Raw genomic sequence first — 15,719 nt, forward strand, 5'->3', positions numbered from 1 at the left:
TTCAGTTTGTATTTCTGTCTTCTCAAACCTCAGGTCGTTCATGGCGTAAGGCTCCTTGTAATGAGCCAGGTTCTGGTTCTGGTTCTGGTTCTGATGGACGTTTCTTCCTGTTAAAGGGGATTTTTTTCTCTCCACTGTCGCAACATGCATGTTCCATATAAGGCTGTCCAGTCAATGACTCAATAATTTTAATAATAAACTGAACTTAATAAACTAAAATGTATTTATGATTGAATTGACTTTTTTTTGTTAAACAACTTGTTGAGTATTGATGCTGCAAAAATAATCTGAATTTAATTTAATTAAATGAATCACCGTGTGATGTCACAGCCCATTTATGCAAAACGTTTTTGTACTTCCAGTGGATTTTAACACCAACTCATGTCACAAACATAAAATGACACAAAATTCATTTCCAAATGATTAACATTTTTTGAAAAAGAAAAGTCTTTCTTGATTTTGTGGTGAAAGGTTCCTCCAAAATACAGATCAATACTTCTACTTCATCTCTAAAACTTGTGTCTCAGTTAAATCAGGCATTTCCACAGGCAGAGAAAACACTTAAAGGAGTCTGAAGTCGTTTCTAAGGAGGAACGTTTTGTCCATAATGAACAGCTCAGGCTGTCTGTCCTCTGGAAGGGAGCTCCAAACTCCCTCCTCTCTCTTCTCTGGAGGCTAATATTGACCATCCTGGCTGTTTTTTAGCTCTTTCATCACTGCTTGTTTATGGGGCAATGCATCAGACATGCTGGTGAGAAACTGTCACGCAGGCTGCTGCTCTTTGCTCCACTTGGATCTGTTTTTCTATCCGTTCTTTTGCAAAAAGAAGCAACCGAGTGGTAAATTTGAGTTTAAGCACGGCTCCTGTTAGCTGTAAATGTGACACTCCCTTAACTCTCCCCATTCCTGGAAGCAAACCCAATATATAAGCTGCTGTGTTAGCTGTGAGATAACATAATTACTCAGCGTTTGCTACGATCCACATGCGAAGGCAGAAACTCACAAGCTGCAGGTGCAGAAATATCCGTGCATATAAAAAAGCAATACTAACTCTCTCATATTGATTTGAGCACCGATGTTTCAAAGCTAACATTTGTGTTGCACCGGTGCAAAAAAAAAAAAAAAAAGCAAAAAGGAGTAGCTACCATCGGACAACTGTCAGTCGATAAGGAGGGTGCTATTCACATCGTAAATGTGGCCATAAAACGGCTGGAGTGAGGAAAAACATGGCCGGTGTTTACGCTGCCAGGTCAGCCTAACCAGCTGCTGCTTCCCTGGGCTTCACCACAAAGTTCCTCCTCACTCAGTTAAAATGAGCAGCAAAGGATCAAAATAAGGTTCATAGGAGCAGCAATGAGAATAAACAGCTGTGTGGATCAATTTAAAAAAATCCATAAATATAGGTCTACTGATGTAATTTGGCAGTAAAAAAATAAAAACTGCTTTGATTTGATTGGTGAAATAATGTGTAGACATGCAACTGTTTTCCTGAAGGTCGCATTTATGTGTCATAACATATTTGTGGTTTATTCAAACACAATGATGCATACTGAAAAAGGCAGGTGTTGGTAACCCTGTCACAACAATCAATTAACTGCATAATAAATTAAAATGAGATCATTTCCATTCTGACGATGAGAAGTTTTTGAAAGGCAGACATCATAATATAATCCAGGGATGTCCAACATGTGGCCACTTGAGATAAATTGAGTTAAAATAAAAATAATTGTTGTTTTTGCAGCAGCTGTGCAGGAGGAAACTTTGAACGAAACATGTGGAAACCGCACAGAAAGCATGAACGACCATAAACCACCTGTTAACTGACTGCATTACATCCACTGCATGCAGTGGATGTAATGCTTACACACACGATACCGGATGGAGCTTCAGAAAGTTCAAAGTTTAAATAATTCAAATTGGAGAGGAGGAGAAAGTGGGGAAAAGTGCCTTAGACTGAGGCAGAGCTAGAGAAATCTGTTTTTGCTGAAGTTTTCATGCTTACACACACGATAAGCAGCTTATCATTTACACACAGAGAGAAACACCCTTCTGTTGCCATTAGGACTCACAATGACGGCCGAACTCAACGGGCCGCACCGAGATCAACACGAGAACCACAAATAAAAAACAATAACCCAACAGCAAAAAACAAACAAACACAACAGAGGCTCAGCAGAACGGAGGGAGGGAAGCTGAGTGATGGTGAACCGATTTCTGTGTGGATCTGGTCGAGTGAGGAGCTGTAATGAAGCCACTGTGCTGAGTTTTTAGTCCTAATGTGAACCTCAGCCGGCACCTTATTTGGTGCCGGCTGAGGTTTTCAAAATAATGGCACGTCAGTCAGCTCAGGACAAAACCGCATCAAACACAAAATGAGACTAAATGATCCCAATGTTCAGCTAATTGTGTTTTTTCTACACTGTTTTTTATTCAGTTATTTTTTCATTGTTTTCACTGTTTCCTTTCATTTGTTTTGTCCACTTCCTGTCATTATAAAGAAGGATTATCTCACCTTAAATGTTTTAGATTAATTCATTTTGGAAAGAAATGTTAATTATCCATCCAACTGGGCCCAGCGTGGAAAAAGCTTAAACATTTCTGATAAAACAGGCATTGAAGTTTATTTACCAAATTATCTGGAAATACGAGTTCAGTTTGTTAAGCCACACTGAGGTCTGATTATTTCTAAAACTAGAACCAAGAATCATTCAAGCAGAAACTTTCTTACTACATGAAGCAGGCTTAAATTTACAGAAAAGAAAACAAGAAACATTTTTGTATAATTTTTTTCTTAAACCTTGAACATACATTTCTGTTTTTCATAAAGATGTCTTGATGATCTTGATTGTTTTTGAAAGCTGTGTATTCTGCTAACTCTGCTAACTGTAAATGTACCACAGCAAGTCAGTGAAGCAAGGTGGTGGCAGTATGATGGTCTGGGTTGAATTGCTGTAATTTTTGTAACCATGAATTCAGATCTTCTCAAATAAACTGAAGAATCAAAACAAATTGACCAAAACTACCAGGTTTTGCAGTGGCCTAGTCGAAGTCTGTAAAATAAAAACATTTTTAGTTTTCATAAACTCCTACAGGGAAAATCCCTTTAAAAATCAAAGCTTTGAATAAAAACAACTTTTTCTGATTGATGAGACATTCAAATCCATTTTCACTGAAATTTAACCTCCTTCTCTTGAACTGAAGTGACTGAATCTGAGAATAAAACTGAAGAAACAATTTAGATGAAGAAAACGGGACATTGGTGAATTTCCAGATATGGGGATTGAACCTGCAGCATTGCTATCGAACAGAAACAGGTGGAATGAAGCTTGCTTAACAAGTTCAGTGTCACCAGATATAACATGTTTGTGTCTTTCCTAATTTACAGCAACTCTCTGAAGCTGCCACTAAACACAACCACAACCTCACCCAAACGAAACCCAGAGCTGAACCCCAACAGCAGCAGAGCTCAGCGGCAGCGGATCGATCATGCACGGCGATGACATCACTTCCTGTATCATCAAACAGCTGCATTCACACAGCGATCCCATCGCTCCTCTGCTGTAAGAATAAACAGTCTTGACGTGATCCTGTTCTTCTAGACGTTGTGATCCAGTCGTTTCTCTCGTCAGAAACAATCATGGCCGACGCAGACGGTAAGAGTGAGTGATATTTCTCAGGAAAGAGTGAATTTGGAGCTGAAAGGCTATGAAGGCGACTCATCTAAACCTTTTCTTCCGCCTCAACATTTTCATTCTGCAGGTGACTCATTAATATTCATGTTTAATAAAATGTTTTACTCTGGCTTCAGATTTCCTCTGATGGTGAGATCCCTGCCATGTACAAACACTCCACAATTTTGCAGGGTATATGTGCTGTGATCCCGCTGACTGTGTCTCAAACATGGCTGATGGGCCGAAGTAATAAATAAATCTGGCCGACTCAGCCTCCTCCGTCTGAATCAGCATGAAAACTATGGGTTTAGCTGATTATATTTACAATGTCCTCCGTCCCCAACAGCAGCACAAACAGGCAGGGGAGCGGCTACGCTGACCATCTGCCATGCACACATATCTGAACGACTGCTATCAGGAACAATTTCAACTGAATAATGAGAGCTGTGTTCTGTAATTATGTACATAATAATAAACTTTTCTTTTTCTGCTTGGAGAATTTCCCAATTTAGATCTGTTGCTAAGATCTGAGCTGTTTTTAAAGTCACAGTCTTATGGGAGCTGAGAAGTGTTGAAACGGATCAGACGGAAAGAGACGCATGGGCAAGTCAGTAAAAAAATAAATCCTTAAAGGGACAGTTCAGAATTTCTGGAGCGAAGTTCTGCTAAAAGCTTCTTCCTTTAGAGTAAATCCTGCTAAACTGGGCATGGAGGCCGAAGCCAGCAGCATGTCTGACAACCAGAATGGATTTCTACTGTCCACTGTAAAACAGAACAAACTTCATCACATTCAATGCAAACTTTGTGTTATGAATCTTTAAAATCTTTCCTCATGTTTCCATTGGGAATTTATTTACAAGCTAAACAGTTATTCTTTATGTGGAAATGGAAAATATTCACCCATAAAATGAATAAAATGAGCTCCTCTGCTGCCTGAAAGCTCTACATGTTTTTATGAACGTAAAACTGAGGAAAAGATAAGCTTGAAAAAGCTGCGGCATTTATTTATCTATTTATCTCTGAGCCTTTTTATTGCACTTGCACTTAGAAATGTCTGCTACCTGTTCCTCACCTAACAGCTAATGCATGAATTAAGTATGACAATGTAAATTAACTAAAATCTCAAAGGACTTTTAAATGAACACTTTCCAAGAAAATATTATGGATCTCAGTCCAAATTTGGAGAGGCAGCTTACATTAGCTAAAAAATGCTGCAACATTTTTATTGAAAGCAATTTTAAATAATAAAAATTGTTAGCTTGTCTAAAAGAAACAAGAGGCTGAAAATTTAAAGCTCTTCCATTGAAACATGCAGTGGATCCCTAGAAATAGATAACATAAAAACAGAAAAACCTTCTGCATAAAAACAGAAAAACCTTCTGCATAAACCGTTTTACTTCAACCAAGTAATCAGGATTCACGTTAACTCCAAAAAGAGTTTCTGAATCTAAACTAAACTAAGTGTCCAAAGTGTGGCCCGAGGGCCATTTGTGGGACTTTGGACTAATTTTCCACGGCCTACAACTGATATTCAAAAGTCATGCAAATTTGAAAATGTTTACATCCCTGCTGTGTTTTTTATGACTTATTGCATGAACAAGCTTATTCATGTGTGATTTTTATTTTATTTCTTGTCTAATGGATTGTGAATTGTGTTTTTTTAACATTATGGACGACGTTAATCTGCTCGAGAGACCAACACTTAAATAAGGCATCAGAGCAGAAACACTCACCTGTTGTCTTCTCCTCGCTGAAGCTCAGAGAAGAAAACTCAGCTGACGTTGTTTACTCAGTTCTGCAGATAAAGTGATATTCTGCCTGTTTCTAAAGCTAGCTTATCTAATGCAAACGCTAGGAGAAGGTACAGGTTGAGCTAGAAAAGGTAAGAGAACCTCAACCCCCAAACGACTCTGCCAGCACCATGACAACCGCCTCCAACCCCAACCGCCATGACCCCTGACCTCTGACTGCACCGCTGGGGGCTAATGGGCCCCCAGATGAAGGTATTCATCTCTCGGCCCCGGCTCCAATGCCTCCCTTCTTCTGTTTCTGCCTTCCTCTTCCCAGCTTTGTCACTCCTCATCTCGCTGCTATTTTCCCTCTGCGTCCGTCAGGCTGAGAGCCGGGCTCGGATCAGAACCGCCGCGGCGCTTTGAAGTGACGACTGGATCTAAAAGATGGTTTCTCCTTCCTTTATCTGGCCCAAAACAAACTTCAGCCGAGTAAAAAGCCCCGTTACCATTCTACTCTTTTCCTGTAAACATTAAATTTATTGTATATTTTGGGACATTTTCTGAGATCAATCTCAACATTCCTGAGTATTTTTCTAGCATTTTTTTTAATTTTTCAAACTTAAACATTTTCTCAACTTTTCTAGAACATTTTTAAGATCAATCTCAATGTTTCAGATTTTTTTCTACAACATTTTTGACTTTTCAGAGTAAATTTTTTTTTAGATTCATTTCAAAATTTCAGAGTTTTTCTGTCTTCCAGAACCTTTGCTTGAACAAGAGACAATGATGCAGCACAGGACTGTAAGGTGTTTAACTGCAGAGAAGCAATACTGAATATAATACCAGCAAATATTTGTTATAACAATATAACAAATATAACAGCAACACCTACATAGGATATCCATCTCTAAACTTTATGTTAAAAGTTTGAAAAATGAGTGTTTCCAATATAAGGCATAAAGAAGCTGCTCAATTCCACGCCTTTTGACTCTTTTGACTGCGCCGCTTCTCGTCTTTTGCTCTTTCTGCCTCCTGGGTCTGGACAGAAATGGCTTCAGTGCTCGTCTGAGCTTTGAAGTCCTTTGGTTATCGGCCAAGCGTGGCGCTGTACCTGCAGCCATCTGTGAAGGGGCCGCAAGCAGCCGCCCGACGCTCCACTCCTCCTCCATGACCAGGATGGAGCGGCGGGGGAGGTAAAGTTCAGAGGTGTGTTTGTCAGGGAACATGGAAGATTAAAAAGTTAGAAACACCAACCTGAGTCTCATAATCTCACCAGTTTCTTCAGTTCCTCTCTGCTTTAATATCTGTCTGCAAAAACCCGCCTACCCAGGTTATGAATGGCTTGATTAAAAATTTTTCAACATTTTGTCATGTTACCACAGCAAATTTTAACCTTTTTTTACTGGAATTTGTGTGATAAAGCAACACAAAGCAGCACATTTCCCTGGATTCTTAAAAGTGTGGCATGCACATTGTCCTACCCGTACAAGTTTAGAGTCAGGAAAAGGGCAGCTGACATTCCTGCAGACCCCACACATCCTGGACACAGTCTGTTCAGATTATTACCTCTTTCTGATGAACATAAAACAGTCAGAGATCATCAGATTCAGCCTGGTCTCCCTCTTTTGTAAAATTACTGCCTGCATATTTGCAAAAAGGAAAAAAACTTTTATTTTTTTGTTCTGCCTTTTTTATGTACTTATAGTTGAAATGTATAAGTACACACAAGCGAGCACGATGTAGGTGGATATCAGACTCAGCCTGAGCTGTTTTTCAATAAATGAGTGAAGAAAATTGGCTGCAATGATTAATTGTATTAATCATTATTGAAATAATCATCATCTAAATTTGTAATTGATTAATTGTTGGGGATACTTGGGCATTGGCTGAATATCTAGCAAGGTAATTAAGTCAAAACTATACAAAGAATATGTACATTTGCTCTGTCTGTAAATCTGTTCTGTTAAAAACAATTTCACCTGATTCAAATTCTGTTCAAATGATCTATTAAGCAGCATCATGGGAAAAAGATCAGAAGTGAAAATCTGCGCTGTGCCGAGCTGAAAGGCAAAATGAGCGGCTGGTAAAAACTCTGCTGCAGAGATAGGAACGTCAAAACGGACTGGAGATGACGGGACAAAACCAGCAATAATGGGATTACGATCCGGGACAACATGCACTAAAAACTGGCTGGTGGTTTGGTTTGGGAGGAAATTACCGTCCTGGAGGGCCTGGGAGTGGGGGTCTTGATTAGAGAGAACAATAAAGCTACAGTAGCCAGCCCTCATTTTAACACACACACAAACACACTGAAACGTGCATGGGGGCTTCCAATCTGGCCGTCGGGCTGTTGCTGAAGTGTCACATGGACTCCATGTGTGCCGGCCAATGGCCTCTCGGCTTATCAACAGACGGGATGGGAGACGAGATAAGAGGTGGATATGGGGGGTTGGGAGGAGAAACGAGCAAAATGCTGATCGTTTTCAATCTCCCGCGTGCAATATAGTTCACATGCATGAAAAATGAGCCTGGGTGTATGAAGCAGAGCGTCTATGCAGGAGGAATCCCTGTGTAATTACCGCCTAACGGGGAAGTTAACAAAGGGCCTCATTCAGCCTGCGCTGTGAGGAAAAGTGGTAAAATGTGAACCTTTGTTTGAACCGTCGCTCTCATGCTAGATCAAAGCAAAGGATCTGTCATAAGGTACAGAGGCTCTGCACAGCCGTCCAACAAACAATAAGAGCTAGCTGCGCTCGCCGCAGAGCAGGACAGCTCTAACTTCTTAAAGTTTCAGTCAATAACCAGCTATGTCAGCCGATAAGGTGAGCTATTACACTTACTTTAACAGGTTAGGATAGATCTATAGGCTACGCAAAAGATGTTCATTACAGGCTCTGAACAAAGTCATTCTTAGATGATGAGATTTCAGAATGAGGTGTTTTAGGAAGTCCTGTCACATTAAATCCAAGTAAGCAGCTGAAGGCCAGGACCCCCACATGAAAACGACTTCAAACGGATGTGCCAGTATACAACCATGTATCTTTGAAAAGCAGAAGTGGATCCTCCTGCACAACCAACAAGAATTCAGCAGGTCGTTACTGGATGGTACATCATGGCTGTTTTTTCCAGCAGCCATTGTACAGCACATACATACAAAACCAGCTGACCAAACATGCTGGAGATCAGCTTGGGTTGCTAGGTAACGGGCAGTGCCTGTGGTTTTGTATTTTTTAAAACGGTTCCTGTTCCAGTTACCAAAAAACTTATTGCCAGAAAACAGCAACAAGTTCATGCTTGGCTTGTTTTTAGAGGCGCCTTTAGACTCAAATAGAAGAACAAAAATGTGCAAAATGGGAGTTTTAAATAATAGGTTCCCTTCAAAAGAAAGTTTTATTTCAAGCAAGCATTTCAGAAAACCATGTTTATTTTTTTATTTTTGCAACTCAAAGCAAATTAGAGATCCCACACAGATTCTTAATTTAAGAGTTGGAATCAGAAGCAGCTGTTCTGAAACAAAACAAAACGGCAGGGGGAAGAAAAGGAACGTCGCACACGCTTGACAGGCAACACGGAAACGCTTCGTCAAAGCAGCTGACGGGTTTGAGGCTCCTTCTCTCTCATCCCCACTTTGAAAAAATAATAAAATAAAATAATATCTTCCCATGAGGGGAACATTTTAAAGTTGCATCTAAAACATGAGCTGCTCTGCTCATACATGCTGGACTGACCTTTACTAACCTGTCATTTTAGATCTGGATCAAGCTTTGAGCCCTAACCCCCCGACTAACACCCATCTGCTTCCAGAGTCCTGAAATCACACCTGTGAGCTATTTCAGAGCGCTGACGAACGCAGGACGCCCCTTATGACGGCTCAACTAACCACATTTATTCAGTTTAGCTTCTCTAGCAACCAAGTGGGCAATACGGCTGGAAAACGCATCACAATCTAAGTGATTCAATAATTATTGATTTATTTTAAATATCCAAAACGATATCCAACTAGTGACGTAACATTTCCTTCTATATCCAGTTTCCTCGTGAGCTGTTCTCGTTTTCCCTGATCTTTAGTATTTTGAAGCAGAAATGATTGTTGATTAGAGAAGCTGAAGCTTTTGTGTTAAAAACTGATCAGATATATTAACTGTATGAGTGAGAGAGAGAGAGCAGGAAGTAACCTGTGGTGCTCAGTTTGTTTGTTTGTGTGAATATCTATGTTATAACCTGTAGCTTGGAATTAGCTTATGCTATAATCTGGTACAGAGCAACAAACGGTGACATTTATGTTTGAGCTACTGCGTTTTTATAAAGTTTATCATCATCATTAGATGCTACGGCATGATTTAGATAAAATTTTTGCACTCGTAACATGTCAAATTTGGCTGAATAAAAATAATTCATCATAAAACTAACTTTTAAGTAACTTTTCAGATATAGGAGCTTGTTTTCAGTGAAAAATTTAATAAAATTAAAAAAAAATAGGTCCACTGGGAGATTATTTTAGTTATAATGAGACATTTTCCCATGTTGCAAGTGAAACAATCAGCCAGTGAAACGAGTAATTGTTCTTCAATATTAAAACTGAGCCACTTTTTGAAGTTTTCAAATAATCTCTAACATTGATGTAACACAAAGTGCAAGTTTAACAGGAAAGAGATAAACGTCCTCGTTTGAACCTATAATGTTTCCTGCCTGGTGTCTATCAGCCCATCTCATATTAACCATTGAGTTATCCTCCCCCGTGTGTGTGTGTTTCCTTACTGTGGACACTGAAGAGCTAAACACACCACCCTGCTTGTCATAACGGTCAGGAAGAGAGACCCTGCGATGCATTCCCTGCCTCGGCGTGTGGCCTCGCTGTGGCCCCACTCGGCCCCCAGGGTTTTTTTTCCTGCAATTCTAATCAAAGCTAAAAAGGCTGCAGCCTTGGAGTCAGCAAGGAAGATATCAATCACGCTGCTCAAAACAAGCATGAGGCAAAGAGGGGCGGGAGAGAGTCTGGGAAAAGTTGCTGCTTCAGATCGACTCTCCGAACCGGAGCGCAGCGCGTTCTCTGTTCTCGGAAACCACGAGGTAATTCGAAGTCGCATTAACACATAATGGCTGTGTGCATGGATAAATCATTAAGCTGCCTGTGATGCTGCGCGGCCGTCACCACCAACAGCCATCAGCGGCAGCTCCTGACTCATTCTCCGCCTGCTTTTTTACCAGGTGGGAATGAATGAAGCCACTCTGAAATAGTGAGAGGCAGATCTGCAAACGCTGCCCAGTTCTGCAGCTGTCTAATCCTCCTGCTTGTATAGGGACTCAGACAGATAGAGACATATGCCCATGCATGCATGAGAACACAACAACATTCATATCTGGCCAAGCAGAAGGGCTGCTGGGCGAGCGGCTGGGTTTGTGTCTGAATATTAGCTTCTCCACAGCTGGAGGCTGCTGGACCCTCTCCACGCATCAGACATCCATCAAGGCGTCGGTTTGATCCCAGGGCGATCGCACCGCGAGCCTCCCCTTCCTGCCAGCAGGTCTGCCTGACGGCCGTCTGTCGCAGCCGGGGGACCCGAACACAAACACGTCACCAAAAAGTCCAGCCAAGAATACAAACCCAACGGAGCGCAAACCATGAATGCTTTCAAGCTTCTCACGGAAATACGGCTGATCTGATGTTAACGTCGCAAATGTTTTCACTCCCCTTGATCCATCATTCAGTTTTGGTCTGGCAAAACCAAAACTGGCAGGCTTCAGTTATAACAGAAATCGGACTCGGACCTGCACCTTCAGAGACACAAAAAGACAGTTACAAAGTCGGCCTTCTCACCTGAAGAACGTTTCCAGGTTTAAAGTGCTAAAGTCTCAGTGAGATGTAGACAGTATGATGTTGTCATAATGTAAAGTAGTAAGAATTGTCTTGTTCAAGTTGACGTTTGAAGAGCTGCAGAGATCAACAGCTCAGGTGGGATGGTCCGTTACCATGACAACAACTGGTTGTGCATTTCACCAATCTATAGTTTACAGAAAAGTGACAAGAAAGTCATTGATGAAAGAATCTTAGAGAAAATAGAGATTGGCAGCGCCGTGGTATAGGGATGTTTCTAATGTTTTTTAAGAAAAATTATGATTTTTCTTCAATTTTTTTTCAAATTTCTATTTTCAAGCCATTGTGCAGAACATCTTCATAACTCCTCCTGCTGTTCGCTGATTGGCTCCGTTGAAATTCTACCGAAGAAATTGAGCTCAATGGGGGAAATCCCAGACGAGAATCCAGCAGGAAGGCGATAGCCACGCTTGTTGCAGGAATATTTTTGCTTCTCAGCCATTTTTAAACAATCAAAGGAAGCAGTTAATCATATAGATTTGAGTTATTAGTTACCCTGTAGCCCAGGGTGAGTAATTGCTATAATAGTCGGTCCCGTTTTATGTGAGCCCCCCATCCCATCCTCAAACCTATTTTCCACCGGAGACTTTGGTCATTTCCATGGCTGTTCTCCATAACAGCCTCTCTAATGCCGAGGAGGACAGGCAGGGTAATTAATTCCCCCTGCTGTCTCTTTCTCTTCCCGTCTCCTCCTCTCCATGGTGAAAGGAGAAATCGGGGAATGTAATTTACACTAATTACCTTTTTGCATAGGAGTCTCATTTCAACTTTCCTTTTCATGTCAAAGCACCAGCAGAGGTTTGCCTCGAAGCTTCGACACCCCTAATGAAAAATCACTAGAAAATTACTGCGGGGACAAAACACCACTGAAGAAAGAGTCCCAACCTCTGCTTTCTATAGCTCCATTTCACATACCATAAATATACCTACAAGGATTCACTTTCAGTCGTGAATCTTCATTCTGTTGGGACGATTTAACGTGTATTAAAGAACTGCTGCTGAGTTCCTCTCTTTCCTAATGGTATTCATGAATAGGGAAGGTCGGGCTTCCCTTTAACACCAGCAGAGGGACTATAGAGTAAACACAAATTAAACACGAGCCTGCTCCAAAATAAATATGGGAAGCATCAAGCCTCATTATTTGCATGTACTACTCTTCAGTTTGCATCAGCGCGTAGAACTCAGTTTCCTCATACAATCAATATTTTCTGCCAAGAGAGCATCGATAAAGACTTCTGAACAGAAAGCTGAAACTACATGAAACACTGTACAGACTTTGGAATGTGCACATTATATCCTGTTTGTTCATGCAGTTTCATGTCTTGCAGCTGGACTCATTCATGCACGAAACAATCTGCACCGCATTGCTTTAATTATCACCCACTTTTTACAAAATACATCATTCATATCGAAACAGATGCTGCGTAAATGTGTGATTTTGCCCGAACGCATAAAAAATCTCCCCCATGACAGCATCTAATTCAGCGACTCAAACGCATTAGTTCCAGCCGCGATGCTGCAGCCATATCGACACCTTCCGTTAGACATTCACTTTAAACAAATAGACACATGCATCCATGAAACATTGCATCCTAAAAAAACGAGAAAAGTCGTGCAGATTTTTTGCATTTGTTGGGATATAATGTAATGCAGGAGTAAGGCTGGGACTGAAAACAGACGCGACCGGGACCGATCGGCTCCGACCCGCTCTCCTTCCCTTAAAGCTGGGATAAAATTCCCACCAGGACGCAACATGAGGACCGAACATCGTTTCTCACAGACAGTTTGTTGTATTTTTTTGCTTGTTCTGGGTGATTTGGTGCCTCATCAGCGCGATTTGACCACAATGTGACTGAGCAGCAGCCAGGCTCCCTTCAGCTCTAAGGACCTGAACTGTTTGCTTTCATCAGCCTATCTGGGTTCGGTTTAGAAAATATGATGAATGATGAGATGCTTTAGCAGAATTGTGTGATTTTTTTTCTCCCTGAGCTGCATTTCGTTTGTCCCTACCGACGGGCTCCAGCCGCACAGAATGAAAGCAGCACATCTCCACTGGGGAAAAACCCTTACCTTCGTATACAGGGGCCATCGGTGCAAGGATTCCTGTTATTCATGGCAAAGAATAAAGCGAGCTTTCTGATCAAAACTCAATAAAAATCTGCCATCTTGAAACACTGATGAGAGGGTCGCCGCGGTCTCCTGCATCACTGGCCCGGTTCATTAGTGGACAAAATGCTCATAATTCATATCCAGGCCGGTTTAAAAAAAAAAAAAGAAAGAAAGAAGGAAAAAAATAAAAAGCAGGGGTCCGATGCGAGGAAAGGGCCAAGGAGCGACCGGGCTGCGCGTCCGGAGATCCTCACCTGCGGCGTAATTTGGCCCGAATGGAGAGCCGCGATGACAGCTTTACTTCAGCTATTGTGCGACATGTCTGTGGAGTGAGGAGTCTCTGCAAAAGTTGCAGCAGTGATCCGAGCGCAGCGAGTTTGGTGGGCAGGGAGAGAGTCGAATGTCGAGCGCATCGATGCAGGCGGAGGGAGGCATCACCATCCGAGCCTCAAATGGGACATGAAATAGAAAAAACACAAAACAGTATGAAAATTACCTGCTTTATATTGAAAGATTAATGTTAGAATAAAAATGTATTAATCAAAGCTCATGTATGGTTTAATTCTTCTTAGTTATTAATTATAATTCACAATAAACGTAATCTCAAGGTTTTCTACAAGAAAAATAACAAATTATGAAGAAATGCGTAATTAAACCAATACAAACTGCCACATAACAGAGACAGGTTCAATCCAAATACTTAAAAGTTCAACTCAAATTTAAGTGTAATAATACTTTTAAAGGCGCTCCTGTAGCAGTCTGTGTTACGTTCAATTTGAAGAAGCCTTTGACTGAAGACATGTTCAGGGTTTACATAATATCATCTTATAATAAAATGATGTCAAATTCAGGTTTGAATCACATCGGTGCTATTTAATCTTAGTAAAACACAGGGACAATATTTTAAATAATCCATTAAATTAAACAAAAACAACAAGAGGCAACAAAAATAGAAGCAATCTGTTATCTAACAGTCATTTAAATTCTGCTATTTTTAGCTACACCTTCAGTTACCTGAGCGGTTTTGTCACAAATGTGATACATTTTTACATCACAACAGGTCAGTAAATCTGCCGGCTGTAACGCCGTCCCGGTGTTTTAATGTTATTTGTTCATGGTGCAAAGTGGCTGTGATCGATGACTCTGTGTGCGTTTGGTCGCGCCTGCGCAGAGGCTGGAGCGCTCCTCTGTATGACGACACGAGATTTACACAGAATGGACTGGAATCGGATTACATGGGCTCACACAAATGTGAGTAATCTGTCATTTAGCAGCCATCCTGCTCTCACCGAGCTCTAAATGAAACATGTCAGCTCGACTCGTTAGCAGCACAGCGGCTTCGGCCCTCATGACGAACCGGGCCACACATTTCAGCTTGCAGGCTCCTCATGTCTGCAAGACGAACTGAACAGAAACTCATCAAATACTTCACTGCATCCCAGAAACACAGCACAAACTTTGCACTTATTCTATTCCATTTTATGCAGATCATAGAGCTTTTCTAAAACACAACAATGTAATTAATGTCCAGGGTCAAAATTTTTTATTCTAGTTTTGTTTTTAATTATGGTGTTTTAAACACATGAAACGAAGCTTCAAAATGAATAGACGGTAATAAAAACCCATGAAAACAAACTGTGCCCAGCTTTTCTACTGAATTTATAGTCATAATAAAAGACTTCAATTTGTTTTCAGCATAAGATCATTTTATATTTTCAGTTTAAATCTTTCAGTTTGTGTTGGATTAATTTCTGAAATAGGCTATTCAACATTTCTGACACATTTTCAGTAAAACTGGCCTCATAATGACATGTTTTCTGCACAAATAGTGTCTTTTGACTTTCATGTTTTGATTTGATCTGTTTTCTTCCTTTAGAAAAAAACGAGTAAATGTATTAATAAGTTGCATTTTAATAACTTGACAAAAAAAAGGAATAAATCAGTGATTATTGAGAAGTGAGTCAAATGGGTTTAAATTTTTCCTAATTTTTTTAATTATTCTTCAAGCTTTTGCAAACAAATATGACAATGTTTTGAAAATGTAAAGATGCTAAGGTGCAGGCTCCCAGTGACATTTAACATTATCATCTTAGTATTTCTTTATTTGTTTTAAACTATTATAATGTATTGAGTTCTGCTCCAGAACAAGGGATTTTAAAGACACCATCCACCTACTGCAAAGTTTAAAATAAAAAATATTCAGCAAACACCAGGAAAATATACATTGTTTTGCTCACATGGCCCAATTTAGTTTAGTCAAATATGTGAAAAAAAATATTTTATTCAGATGTTGTGCTTTGTCCATAGGACTTCTCAAGAATCACTGAAACT

The 15,719-nt window shown here is 40.4% G+C and overlaps 1 protein-coding gene across 3 annotated transcripts in view; it reads right to left on the reverse strand.

Annotated features, from left to right (window-relative positions):
- Nucleotides 1-13,829, reverse strand: part of hipk2 (homeodomain interacting protein kinase 2) — an 87,364-nt gene extending 73,535 nt beyond the window's left edge. For 2 of the 3 annotated variants that reach the window (XM_055027888.1, XM_055027881.1), the window contains exon 1: nt 13,350-13,789. In XM_055027888.1, the coding sequence (XP_054883863.1) occupies nt 13,350-13,368 (19 nt within the window). In that variant the 5' untranslated portion in view covers nt 13,369-13,789. Of the gene's footprint in view, nt 1-13,349 lie in introns of all 3 variants that reach the window. The other variant, XM_055027873.1, reaches the window with a different exon arrangement.
- Nucleotides 13,830-15,719: the final 1,890 nt, after the last annotated feature.

Source organism: Poeciliopsis prolifica, unplaced genomic scaffold (assembly GCF_027474105.1).
Source record: "Poeciliopsis prolifica strain line A6 unplaced genomic scaffold, Auburn_PproV2 SCAFFOLD001, whole genome shotgun sequence".
In the NCBI taxonomy this organism is placed as follows: domain Eukaryota; kingdom Metazoa; phylum Chordata; class Actinopteri; order Cyprinodontiformes; family Poeciliidae; genus Poeciliopsis; species Poeciliopsis prolifica.